Here is a 12,924-nt window from a genome sequence, read left to right as displayed (position 1 = left end):
CGGTGTGCGCTGAGGGACCTCGCTGTAATGCAAGCCCACCTAAGAGCAGTGTGGGGCTGCCCAGGAGCCAGCACTGTCTGTGTCTCCTCATCCCCGCTGCCAAAGGCCGAATGCGCCGCAGGACCCGCGGTTTTCTCTGCACCCGAGGATGCTGCAGTGCCGCGTGGGATGAGCACCTTCACCGCAGGGATTTGGAAACAAAAGGAAACTCTGGTGCCCACGACAGGGTAGGGCACTGGGGTCTCCTCTGCCACCTGGCGTGAACCCGGGGGTGATTTTCGGGTCAGACTGGGTGTCTGCTCGGTGGGTTAGGCTGGGCGTCGAGGCCAGGACGCAGACCTGCAGCCGATTCCCCGTTCCCGCCGGACACCCCCGGGGCCGCCCCCTCCCCGCCCCACGGAGCCGGCCCCCCGGCAGGTGCAGGTCGGAGCGGGGGCGGGCAGGGGGCTGCGGAGCGTCCCGCCCCGCTGGGGGCCGGCTCCCGGCCGGTGGGACCACCCCCTCCAGTCTCCACCTCCGGCCCCCCCTCACCCCCCCCTCTTCCTCCTCCCCGTCTCTCCTCCCTTCGCCCGGCTCAGTCGGTCGCAGCCATGGCGGAGGGAGGAGAGGGAGAGGAGCTGCTCCGCCCGCCGCTGCCCGCCGGCGCCCCGGGCCCCAAGCGCTTGTGCTCCCGGGCCTGCCCGGCGGGGGGAACCGGAGCCGCTCACCCCCGCCCCGGAGCCGCGGGGGCCGGCGCGGGACCGGGTGCGGGAGCCAGCGGGGCCCCTCCGGCTCTGGCCGGTTGCTGCCCGGCGGGGACGGCGGCGGCGGCGGGGCCGGCGGCGGCGGCGGGGCCGGGGGTCGGCGGCGGCGGGGCGGGCAGCCTGCTGCAGCCCGAATCGCTGCTGGACGCGGCGGCCAAGCGTGTGGCGGGGAGCTGGGCCTTCGAGCGGGTGGAAGGCCGCTTCCAGCGCATCCCCGAACCCGTCCAGCGCCGCATCGTCTACTGGAGCTTCCCCCGCAGCGAGCGGCAGATCTGCATGTACTCCAGCTTCCAGCCCGGCCGCGCCGCCGCATCCCCCGCCGCCGCCGCCTCTGCCGCGGGGGGAGCCTCTGCCGCCGCCGCCCCCGCCCCGGCCGGAGAGGAGAGCCCCGCCGCCGGCCCCCCGCCGCCTGCCGCCCCCGCCGCCGCCACCCCCGCCGCGCCGCAGGGCGAGGGGCTGCCCTTCCGCCGCGGCATCCGGCTGCTGGAGACCGGCGCGGTGGACAACGTGCTGCAAGTCGGTGAGTTGCCGGGACGGGGCCCCCGGGGGCTTCTGTGTCCCCGTCCCGTCCTCCCCGCCCCCCCCCCCCCCCCCACCATCGCCCGCCCCCCCGAACAGTTCAGCCTTTTGTCTGGCGCGGTTGTGGTTTGACAGGAAAATCCTGCCCCGGGGGCAGGGACCGCCTTGTGCTCCGACGTTTGGGTTTGGGAGGTGGGAAGGCTGGGGGTGACACCCCCCCATGATGGGGGGGGGTATGTGTCACCCGCAGCGTGGGCGCCGTGCATCCAGCTCACTGCGAGTGGGAAAATAAAGCCGCCCCCCCGCAAAGCACCCGTGGGGGATTTGTGTGGAGGGCACGCAGCCGCCCCCCGCCCCCACAGCAGCGGTCCGTCTGACCCCTGCGCACCCGCAACCCACGGGGGTCCAGCCCCTTCCACCGGGAAGTGGGTTTGTAAACACAGCGCATCTCTCCAGCAGCTCTGAGCCTTCGCCTTTGTCTTCTCCGTCAGGGGCTCATCCCCCCCCCCTTGGCAAATCTCGCGGGGGGCATCTGCCTCCCACTTTCCGCTTCCCAGCCCCCTGCGTGGGCACCCTCCGTGGGGCCGGATGGTGGAAAGCAAAGGGGGCGGTTGGGGTGACAGGTTGGGTGGACCCGTGGGTACCACCGGCAGTGGCCTGGCGCGATGCGCCTTTCGGGGAGGGATGCGCGTGGGCCTTTTCGCCCTCCTTCAGGGACGAAGGGGCCGTGGGAATGATGGTGGGAATAATGGCATCGCGTTTTCTCTCCGTGGGCAGGTGGCTTTTGTGTGTGCTGGCCGAGGGGGGTTGTCAGAGAGGAAACGTTCCTCTCCCCCCATCCTTCCAGTCCCTGTCCCCATCCAGCATCGCCTTGTATCTGTATATATTTAAAGAGAAACAAATTGTGGTGTTTTACATAAAATAATCCGATCCGGGTTGGTATTGGAAGTGATTGAGATGTGCGTTCCCATTAAAATGACATTAGGCGAGAATTTGCTTTGCAAATGCGAAATGTAAATTCATTTTTGTGCCAGGGTATGGCGTGAATGAGTGGAGGGAGGATGGTTTTTGTTGTAAGGAATGGTGAGTCCGGCTGTGTTTATTTAAAGAGCCCTCCTTCCTTTTGGGGGAAAAAAAAAAAAGCTTAAAATGAAAAATCCTGTTTGGTACAGTTTACATTCAGAAGAGCATTATCAAAACATTTTCCATTTGAGACGTGAAAATAGGAGAGAGCAGAAGAATTCTCCTTCCACCTCTGAGGATACGCAGTGAAAATTCCTGTAGCACAAAAGGTTTTTCTCTGAGGGTATGATTATGCCCTTTTTTGGGATGAATTAATATTTTCTAAGGGCTGCATTAAGATGATTAATTATTCCAAGACTGTTTAAAAGACTTTGAAACCCAAAACCAAATAATATTTTTTTAGAAGGAAAGGAATAGCTCTTTAGGAACTTTAAAATTAGGCGGGAGGGGGAATAATAGCTTACAGTGGGCGATGCTTTATTCGTCTGCCCACCAAGGTGTGGATGCAATGAGCAACTGGTGTGGGAGTGGGAGATGGGGGTAATGGCAACCTGAAACTGGGGCTGGTTCTGTACAAAGGAATTTTCTTTTTTAATATCTTTTAAAAAATGCATGTATCTTTGAAACATGGCTCTGATGAGGTTTTAGCCAATGCTGTGAAGGATCTGGGTGAGCGCGGGGGTCAGGTGCGTGGGGGATGCGCAGAGCAGTCCCATCCCAAAGTGACGTCCAGCGCTGGCATCCAGCGTCACGCGTGCCCCGTCTCCCTGCGCGTCCCACTGCTACTTTGGGCGAGCCAAAGGACAGGGAGAACAATCCTGGATCTGGGATTTCATATCCCCTGGCAAGTCTAAACCATCGCCCCAGCTCTGAAATCGGAGCTCGCGCCCATTGTCCTCCGAACCGTCAGCGTTTTCGATGAAGCAGCATGTTCTGGAAGCGCTGGCTGCAAAGTTGGCGGGTGATTTATCTCTTGTTTTTACAGCGCGCAAGGGGCGCGCGGGATGCTCGCCGTGGGAGTTTGCCTTCGGAGTAGGAGGGGTTCAGCTCTTGGCTGTAGCGCGGCCCCTCTTCGGATGACAGTGAAGGTTTTGGTTTTTCTGGTTTTGTCCCCGGAGCAGCCCTGTCACAGCAGTCCCTTACAGCCCTGAGCTGGAGGGGGAAGATTTACATCAAACAAAAGGCTGTGACGAAGGGCTGCGTGTTTATCCGGGGCGGACGGGAGGCATAGCTGCGATGTCCTCTGCCAACTTTCCACATTCATCCTGCTGGAAGGTGGGGTGGGACAGCGCCAGCCACCAGAGACACAAACACTTTGTGGCTGCGCGTGAGTGTTTGCAATTAAGATAGGAACTTGGTTGTCGGCTTGTATGGAACCGTTATGTCTTGGGAAAAAAAAATAATAAAACCCCAACCCTGACTGACGTGATGCTCACCAGCTACTGTTCTCCTCTAAGGATCTCTTTAATGGACACCGCCAGCTCCCGGCGTCACGACCTGGGGTTTGCACAGTTGAGATTTGCTGTTAATAAAGATCAGATGTTTGTACAGTCGTGTTTCTGACTCAGACCTGTGAAAAAATAAGGATAGCGTGGATGTGAAATTCCTTCTCTCTGTGGTTGGAAAAATCTCTTTGAAAAAAAAAAAAACGGAAAGCCAGAATCCAAGAAGAATGACCTTCTGGGGATGGAAGGTGGTGTGGAGGGGTGAGGGTTGTGCTGATGGGGACAAACTGCTTGGGGCTCCACCTCCCTCGTGCTCACAAAGCTGGTGGGTCTGAAAAAAAAATGTATATGTCACATTATCAACCAATAATTCCTTCATGCTTAGTAAAACTTAAACTTAAACAAGGCTTAAACCCTGATCTCACTGGAGTCATTAAATTGATTTTTTTTTTTTTTCTTTCCCCTGCTCAAAGAAAGATCTTGGATGTTGAACACAGGCATCTTTGTCTTCTTAAAAACTGCTTTATTATTATGTGTACAGATCCCGTCTTTGTGTGTGTGTGGTGTGTGGGTTTTTTTTTTTCTTTTAATTTTTAGACAAATGACAAAAGCATGCAGGAAAGGAATGCAGAAATGCCAGGCTTAATATAAAGCATGCAACTGCACTGCATGCCGGGAATCCTAAAGGATACAAAACCTTTAACGACGGTGGTTAATTTTTAACAAGTTCACTCGCATAAATATTTATGAACAAAAGTTTTTACACCATTATCTCTTGGGTTTTTGGAGAGAGAAAAGACCTTTGGTGGATTTTGACAGCAGGCTGTGATCCGGCAGAACAAATTCCCGTTTCTCGCCCGCGCTCCCCGGTGCGGGATAATACGCTTTGCCCTCGCGGCTGCCGATGGGTGGGCGAGCGCCCGTGGCAATTTTAGGTGGGAATTCTGCTTTTTCCTTGCTCTTACAATTCCCCATGAGGGGAGGCATGGAGCTTTGTGGTGTTCTTCGCGTTGTGACCAGGAGCGCACATGCCGTACGCCTGCAGATAAGCCCCGGCGGGGAGGTATGCAGTCCGGCCATGAGTACATAGGCAGAATTTACTTTTGCTGTTGGAGTAACAATGAAGCAGGGCTTAAAATGCGCCGGCTTTGTAAACACTTGGAGGGAGCCTGTTTTTTTTCAAACCTGCAATTAATTCCGAGTGTTTTCTGGGATGCTTCAGGTCAGTGCTGGGTGCCTTCCCCTGGTTCCTAGCCCAGTGATTGAGCTGGAGGTCCAGGCATGGAAATGCAGCTTCAGAGGTAAAAACACCCGTGGGTTCTGGGTTCCTGCGCTTTTAACATGGTTGAGAGTACTTTTAGGTTTTTATTCCCAAAACTACTTCTAGGTTTTTAGATTATTATTATTTTTTTTTTTTTCCCCCCTAAAAATCCTCCCTTTCAGGCGAACATTTGGTTTCCCTCCCCTGTGACGCGGTACGGGGCAGAGTCTGGATTTGTATCCAGTTGTTTTTAGCAGTCTAGGTGGTGTGCTGCTTTATGGAGCTGTTTATTTTGGAGAAAACACTTTGGGCTCTCCAGGGCCAGTTGTGGTCGCTTTTGTTTTGTGTAAAGATCGTTCTCCTCCTGGGTCTGGGTTTAAGGCTGTATTCAGCGGGAGCAGGTTTGGAAGGAACTCTGTGGGTCATGAAATGTATTATTATTATTATTATTATTATTTTTCACATTAAAACTGTGTCCCGTGTCATGGTGCTGCTAAGGGAGTTTAATTTTTCTGTATCCTCTCAGTTTCTGGGTGGGGAGGCTGTACAACATGTTTTGAATTTGCTAATTAATTTTTACTTTGTTTTTCTTTACGGATAAATGACTTGATCCTACCACATATATTAAAATACTTCAAACCACATGAAAGGGACCGGCAGAGGTTCATTAGCCTATCATGATGGAAGCTGTTGAACATTTTAAATATACATTACGCTCTTTATGTTTCATTTTTATTTTTTTTCCCTCAACATATATAATTAAACCGAAGGATTATTAGGTATTAAAACTTATGATCTGTTTATTGCTGCTCCCTCGTAGGCGAGATGTTTCTTGAGCGTGTTCTGGGCTGTATTACAGGAACTGGAGATGATGAAAACCACCAGAATTTCTTGCTGGTGGTGCAGGGAGAGCTAGGAAAACCTTGACAGTTGGAATTTTAACTTTTTTTTTTTTTTAAAGCAGATTTATTTATTGACTCTTGAGTCTTTTTGAAGAGTATTAACAGACCCTCTGAAGCTGGGAAGTCTTTTTAACTGGGTGGTTAATTACTCCAGGTGAAATGATGCTAGCTTAAAGAGGCTAGAGACCTGAAAAATAAAGCCCAAGAAATTAAACATTTAGTTTTGACTTTAAGAATAAATAGGTTTGAAGTGTTTTTCAGAGAGAAAGGGTGACAATTCCTGGTTTCTGGCTTGAGCAGGTGGTAGGACTTTGTTCTCAGCCCACCTGTGCTTTCCAAGGCTTTGCCCAGGTGAGAAGCTGGCGCTCTGCTTCCAGCTCCCGTGTCACGCACTGCAGACTTCGGTTTTGCTCACATCTAGAGGGAATCTTTTAGGAAATACTTAACCGCGCTAAAACTGCGCTAACATAAACCACATGTGCCTGCGTGCTTTGTTTCTGAAGCTTTGTGCGAGGGAATGTGCTTTGCTGTTATTTGACGCTCACTTTGATAGGACTTTTGGAAAACTTAAATGAGCTTGTCTGTCCAATAGCCCTGTAAAGTCACATTCAGCTGTGAATCATCTCTTCCGGTGTGTCAGCTTTTGATTTTCTTTGGAAATATATATAGAGAGGTATATATTTCCAAAGGAAAAAAAATATATTTTTAAGAAAAATCTGAGTAACGTTAGGGTGGAAGAGAGAGTTTGTGGGCTTATGTGTTTCCTTGGTGTACATCATTGGACAAAGACCTGGTTCATGGGCGAGGAGCTGAGTGGGGATTTCTGGAAGAGCAGCGTCTCTCCACCTTCTCAAGGCAGCTGAGCCCAGGGATTTTCAGCGAAGGGGCAGGGCTTGTTGCTGCATGACGATGCTTTGTGCTTCAAGTGGGAGAATCTTCTGGAGATGTAGTGGTGGTGGTGTTTCTCCCAGGGGTGTGAGGCTTTGATTTCTGTTCCTCTGGCCACGATCTGAGGAGCAGACCTTGGATAAGGTCCTGGGCAAGCCTGTGGGGAAGGAGCCTTCACTTGTTCTCCCATCTCTCCAGACTGTTTATTTCTTCTGGTGGGGCCGTGGGTGAGATTTGCTGGGGACCTGGGAAGGATGGTCCTGATGTCTTCTCCTGGCTTTGCTCAGGAGGATTTTGTTTTGACATTATTTTGCAAGGAGCTGAAGGTGTGCGATAACTGTCTTGAGGGTATTAAAATGAACTTCTAGTATGTCCTACCTTACACTTAGTGCTCTCTTGAAGAGGTTATGTCATGGCGTTGTCGTACTTCCGGTCTTCTGGGGCTGAGAGGAGGGAAGGAAAGCAGCTCCACTGAGTAACTGGTTTCTCCCTCTGCTGAGTCTCGGTTTTATCTGGCATCGACATCAATAGAAACTGATCCGTTTTCCAATGAAAACAAAAACTCAAAGACACCAAACCTTGGCTGTGTTAATAAGTGCGGTAGGACAAGTCTACCTTCTGGGTGGAGCCACTTCCGGAGCCAGGACGTGGGATGGCGGTGGGGAGCTCTCCCTGTCCACCGAAGGCCCTGGAGATGCTCTCCTGCACTCTTGAAAGAGCAGGACGGAGCCTCATTCTATTTTTCATCTGATGTTCACAGAGGTGGGGCTTGATGTACAGGCTCAATCCCTGACTTCCCATGCCTTCGCAATGGGAGTTGGGAGAGACCCTGATAACATCTTGGAGAGACACGGGTCCTGGAAAACCACATCGTGGGGGCATGTGGAGAGGGAAAGCATCTTCATGTTTTTACAAGGAAATGTCCCAGGAGTGCAAATTCAGTTTTTCAAAGGCTTTTTTAAAATTTTTTTTTTATTTATTAAATCCTGGTGTTTAAATATGAGCAGATTCCATTTGGTTGGTGCGGTGAGTGTGTTTTATTAAATACTGAGCATTCACCTATGCATGACTCCACCACGTTTCTCCCCAAATGGATTTTCTAGTGCCGCATTTTAAGAGCATTTGCTTTTTTGTCTCAAGCTTATGGCTTAGGATTTTGTGCAGGATTGGGGTTAGCTCTTGTAAAATGATGCATTTAAAGTAATGCACAAATTAATAAAATCCTGGGCTTTTACTTGTTGTATTCTAGGTCCCTGTTGCCACAGATTTTTCTTTGGTGTGTTTTTTTTGGCATTTTTCACATAATTAAAAACAAAGCCGGGAATGCGCTTAGGAGGCAGATCTGCTGGGACGCCAGCTCGGAAAGGTTGTGTGTGGATGTGTTGGTCCAGCTTGTCATCTACAAACGTCCTGCTGCTGTCGCCCCTGGGTTAAGATGGGAGAGGGTGGTCTGCGTCCCCCTTGCGATGCCCCGCTTGGCGCTGGACGCCCGTAACAAGCTGCCTGCACCTACACCACCCGGCTCGTTTGACCAGGGGCCGCTAATCGTCATTGAGGTTCACTCAGCGGGGTGCGGTGTGGTATCTGCCTCGCTGCTGTCTTTGCACCTGGAGGTGGTGTCCCTGCCCTGCAGCTGCCCTGGGGAAGGGATTCCCCGTGGGAAAGGGATTCCCCGTGGGAACGCTAGGGACTTGGTGTCTGGGACCTTGGCAAGGTCAGGACAGGCTGCACTTCCCCTCCAGGTGCCATCCAGCAGCCTTGGCCTCCATCCTTCAGCTGATGCCGGCGTGTGGGTGACTGCTCGGGATGCCAGTAATGGCCGTTACTGGTTTTAGGTGGTTTTTAAAGGCAGGGATCGCAGGAGGTGCCACGTGCCATGCCCTGGCTGTGCGGCTGCGCTGATGAAGACAAGTGCCCTGTCAAAGGGGTGACAGAGCAACGAATGGGATTCCTGAGATAAATAAAACTTGCATTAATGAACTACAGTGGCTTTGGATGCCAAATTAAAGGAAGTGTGTCTGGAGTATGAAAAATGAATGTATATTTTGTCTCACTCACTGGTTCTCGTCTCCTTTGATTTTCTTTATCATCAGAAAGAAACTTTTAATTTTTTTAGAACCAGTTGTGTTTATTTTGGTAACAGTTCATTGGCTGCTCTGTGTACAGAAGCTTTCTCTTGAAAGTGCTGAAACTATATTAAAAGCGCTTTTGGCTGTCATCTTTTATTTTGCTTCTCCTTCGTTCTTTTCCCAAAGCTGGGTCGTTGCGGTATCAAATGCTCTGAAACTGTCTGGTAGCGTTTTCCCTGCGGTGCTCTGTATAAACTGGAAATGAAAAGGGAAGAAATTGCAGGATTTGGATTTCTGCAGCTTTTTTTTTTTTTTTTCCCCCCTCCCTTCTGTGTGCGTGCGTCCCATTGAAGTCTGAGCAGCTGTCTCCATCCGCACAGCCCGCCGATGGCGTGCACAGATCTGTTCCTTGTGATTAAAGGGAGAAATAATACCCCAGTGTTCAGAGAGGGCCCGGCGGGGGTGAGTGAACACCCGGGGGGCAGCGCTTCTCCCCTCTGGCCTGCCCCTGCCTCCTTGGCCCAGGGACCAAGGGAGCTGGCGGGCTGGCCGCTCCTTCTCGCATCCTTACGGCTTCGTATCCCCACGAAACAAGCATCCCACGCCGTTTGCGGTGAACTGCTGTGGCATCTCCACCCCGGGGTGGGCTCCTCCGTCCCGCACCGGTGACCTGCGGAGGCCCCCGAGGGTTTTTATTCCATTCTATAAGGACGTTGAAACATCTCGGTGGCGTTGCAGCCGCTCACTGCTGGCGCACTTTGAAAAATACCCAGCAAGTGTCGAGCATCTGTCTGTGAAGGGGGAGGAAATCCCCCCCCGTTATTATTTTCGCCTGATTGTTCTCTCTCGGTGTGGCTTTGGCTATTATGGGTTTGTAAAATAGAACTATATATGACCTTTTATCTTACAAGAAATAGGTTAAGCCATTTTTAAAGAAAGTGGTGGAGTCAGCAGTGCCGCTGAAGGAGCTGCTTTCGCATGGTTGATAGGCTGTGAAGCCATTCAATGGACTTTGGTTTCAGAGACAATATCTGTTTAAATTAATCTTTGTCAGATACATGCCACTGCGGACAATTCAAATTCCATTTGCTTTCTGATCTCATAACAAAAAAGCACCTTACACTGGTTCTTTTATCATAAAATTAACTTTTGTCTGTGTGTCCTGGAAACAGGGGTGGCATAAAATCTAGTTAAAAGGCTGTGTTATAGGAGGATTCTGTTTCTTTGTACAAGGCGGACTTTTTTTTTTCCCCTCCTTTCCCCTGCGTGCATTTAAAAAGAAGACGAGTGTTTGAGATGGATTAGGGAGAATGCCAGCAGATGGACCGATTCTGTTGTTGCTGCTGGCAACCATCTAAGCAGCCATTTTGAACAATGCTGATACCGGGGTACTGATAACACAAAGATGAGGATGGGATAAATATCCAGCTAGTCCCTTTCTCCCCGCCTGCTCCTCCTCCCTCCCTTTCACGCCGCTGCTGCAGCCCTGTTATTAGAGAACCCGATTGTTTCCAGAGCAGTGCTTCATCCGCTTTGCTTGGCTGGTGGACGTCTGGTGTTGCTTATCACCTTGATTTTCCTCCTGGTTGGTGGAGACGCTGGCAGATTCTAAGGGGAATGGGATGTCTGGGTTCTTTGCAGCTGTGATACTCTTTCCTCTCCCCTAGCAAAGCATGAGGTGTTTGACCCTTCCTGTCTAGCAGACAGTTTCCTTCCCTCCTTGGGCACATTTTAAGTTCTTCATTACAAAGCGTGGTGGCATCTGCTGGGTTGATTCTAGGGTTTCAGGAGATGCACCATGACCTAAGTGAGTCTGAGATGTCCTTTAAGCCAAAACGATTAGTATGGGGCTGTGATTGCAAATTGAGGGTATCCGCTTTGCCCATATACTGCCCTTCCCCTTCTCCCACTCGTGTTGTCTGCTGGCTCTTGGATATCTGGGTCTTGTTCATCTCCTGGACCTGCTGCTCTTGGAGGTTCTTAAGGTCTGTATTGATGTCTGTTTTGGACTGCTGGATTTTTAGCACTGTAATCAGTGGCCTTCTGTCTCTGTTTTGTTTCCCATGTCTAAGGAAATAAACCTTCGATGGATCAAGAAAACCCAAGAAAGCTTAAGCTTTTCCTAGCAAAAGACAAAAAGGCTGGTTTGTGTTTTGCAGGAGGAGTTGGACTCAGATGAGGATGGAGTTGTTCTGGGAAATACACTGGGCTTTGCCCTGAGCTTGCTGTGGCATGGCACGATCCTGAATGTGTGATCTGCAGAGCTGGTCAGGGGATGCTGGGTAGCCCTGGTCATTCGGTACTAGGCCATCCATGGGCATGAGGGAGCTCGGCAGAGCTGCAAAGTGTCTTTGGGTTCTGGGGTTTGGGGCTGCTGTCAGAAGAGCTGGGGTGGTGTGTTGGGAGACAACAGGTACCCTTTGGTTGCAGTTTGGTGTCAGAGCAGGCACGCTGATGGGAACGCCATGCGGTATTTGTCCTGCTGCCTCTGGCTCTTGGTGAAGTGCTTTGGGTCAGGGATTTCCAAACTGCAAGTCTAAAATGTTCCTGGAGCTGAGGGTGAGCAGCAATGAGCTGGGGTGTTCTTGCCACTTTTCTTGTGTGAGTCTGCAGACTACGGGCTAAAACTTTCACCTGCTTACTCTGCAGCATCTCTGAGACCTTTATGCATGAGGTGATGCTCTTACTGCAGCTTTATTTTCCAGTTAAAACTTCTTTGGGGTTAAAAACTGTTCAGATAAGTCTCAAAGAAATCTGTATAGAATAGAATCATAGAATATATATCTTATTATACACAGTAGATAAAACTTGACTCTAAAGCAGTAGATGTAAGAATTAAGAGTTGGGTGATTATTTTGCTGTTTCCCTTTTTAACTTGTCCCCTGAGTCTGTTACATTTTGAGGTGAATCTTGTATTTCTTTTTTTTTTTTCCTGTTGTGAAGTATCATCTTGAGTCTCCCCTCTTTTGAGCCTGCCTTATTTGATCCATAAGCTGTGGACTATCTATATGTGACACGCTTGCTAAAACAAAGGCCATCTGGCCTGAAAGCTGAAAAATTAGGCTATAAACTCCGCTTTGGAAATGTTGTTTTGGTATCTTGGGAAGTTGAGGTCGGCTGAGCTCTCTTGAACTTAAACTGAGACACTGGGGGTCTCTGCAGGCTGACTGTCTCTGAGGTCAGCTGGCATCGTTGACAGATGCTTTTGGTGTGGTCCCCAGTCATCTCCTCTCCTCGTGACTCCTGTGTTGCCTGACCTGTTGTGTTAGGAGATAACTTCTGGAAACTGGAGAACGGGTGAGGAAATAGTGGCCTGTTTTAAGCAGCTACCTTCTTTGAAAGGTGATGAGTGAGGTAAAGTGTGCTCTTCTGCCCCGTTAGCTCGTGGTGAGACTGGACCTTAAAAGCTCCTGCAGGTTTTCTTTGGAGAGGAAGTGTGACCAATGTGTGACCAAGTGTGATGGTGAACTCGGTGGCTTCTGATGGGCCACTTCTGTTCGCTTGCCTCCCACTGTGGAAAATATTACTCACCAACAACGGGCACAAAGCAGGTGCTTGAGAATGACCAAGAACGAGCGGTGGGGTGTGGAGTGCTTGTAAGCTACACTCTCTGAAATGGTGCAGAGTGGAGCTTAGCCCTGTTGCGCTTTTCCAGAACCTCCTAAATGGCCATGGAAACGTGCATTGCCTCCCCTTCCTAGAGCTCTCTCCGTCTCTAACTTCTCTTGAGTTTGACTCAGTCTGCTTTAGCTTCACAGACCTCATCCCACTACATAAAATTCAGGTTCTTGGCTTGAATCCCCCTCAGGTGTGCTTGATAGCAGCCAGGGTTTTTGCGACTGAGAAGCGTGTTCAGACAGTGTTTTGTGAGGTTGCTGGTTTCGGAGCCAGGACACAGCACCCTGCTGTTAACACCTGTCCACAGCCCTCTGCGGTGCAAGGACAACGGCTTCTGAAACCACCTCCCCACACGGGTGGTTAGGAGCAGCATTCAACCTTGCTTTCTGCTGCTTTAGGGTCGGGGTGGGTGAGGTGGTGTTTGGCAAGGTCAGGCTGTTCACATGCGGGTGAGGT

General features: G+C 50.8%; 1 protein-coding gene across 1 annotated transcript in view; it reads left to right on the top strand.

Moving 5' to 3' along the window:
• The first annotated feature begins 590 nt into the window (after positions 1 to 590).
• Positions 591 to 12,924, top strand: part of ZSWIM5 (zinc finger SWIM-type containing 5) — a 98,079-nt gene continuing 85,745 nt past the window's right edge. The window contains exon 1 of the mRNA XM_086754093.1: positions 591 to 1,263. Within this exon, the coding sequence (XP_086610219.1) occupies positions 591 to 1,263 (673 nt within the window). The remainder of the gene's footprint in view (positions 1,264 to 12,924) is intronic.

Source organism: Chlamydotis macqueenii, chromosome 8 (assembly GCF_036417535.1).
Source record: "Chlamydotis macqueenii isolate bChlMac1 chromosome 8, bChlMac1.mat, whole genome shotgun sequence".
Classification (NCBI taxonomy): Eukaryota; Metazoa; Chordata; class Aves; order Otidiformes; family Otididae; genus Chlamydotis; species Chlamydotis macqueenii.
The sequence above is the reverse complement of the archived record's forward strand: the minus strand, read 5'-3'. Positions and strand labels throughout refer to the sequence as shown.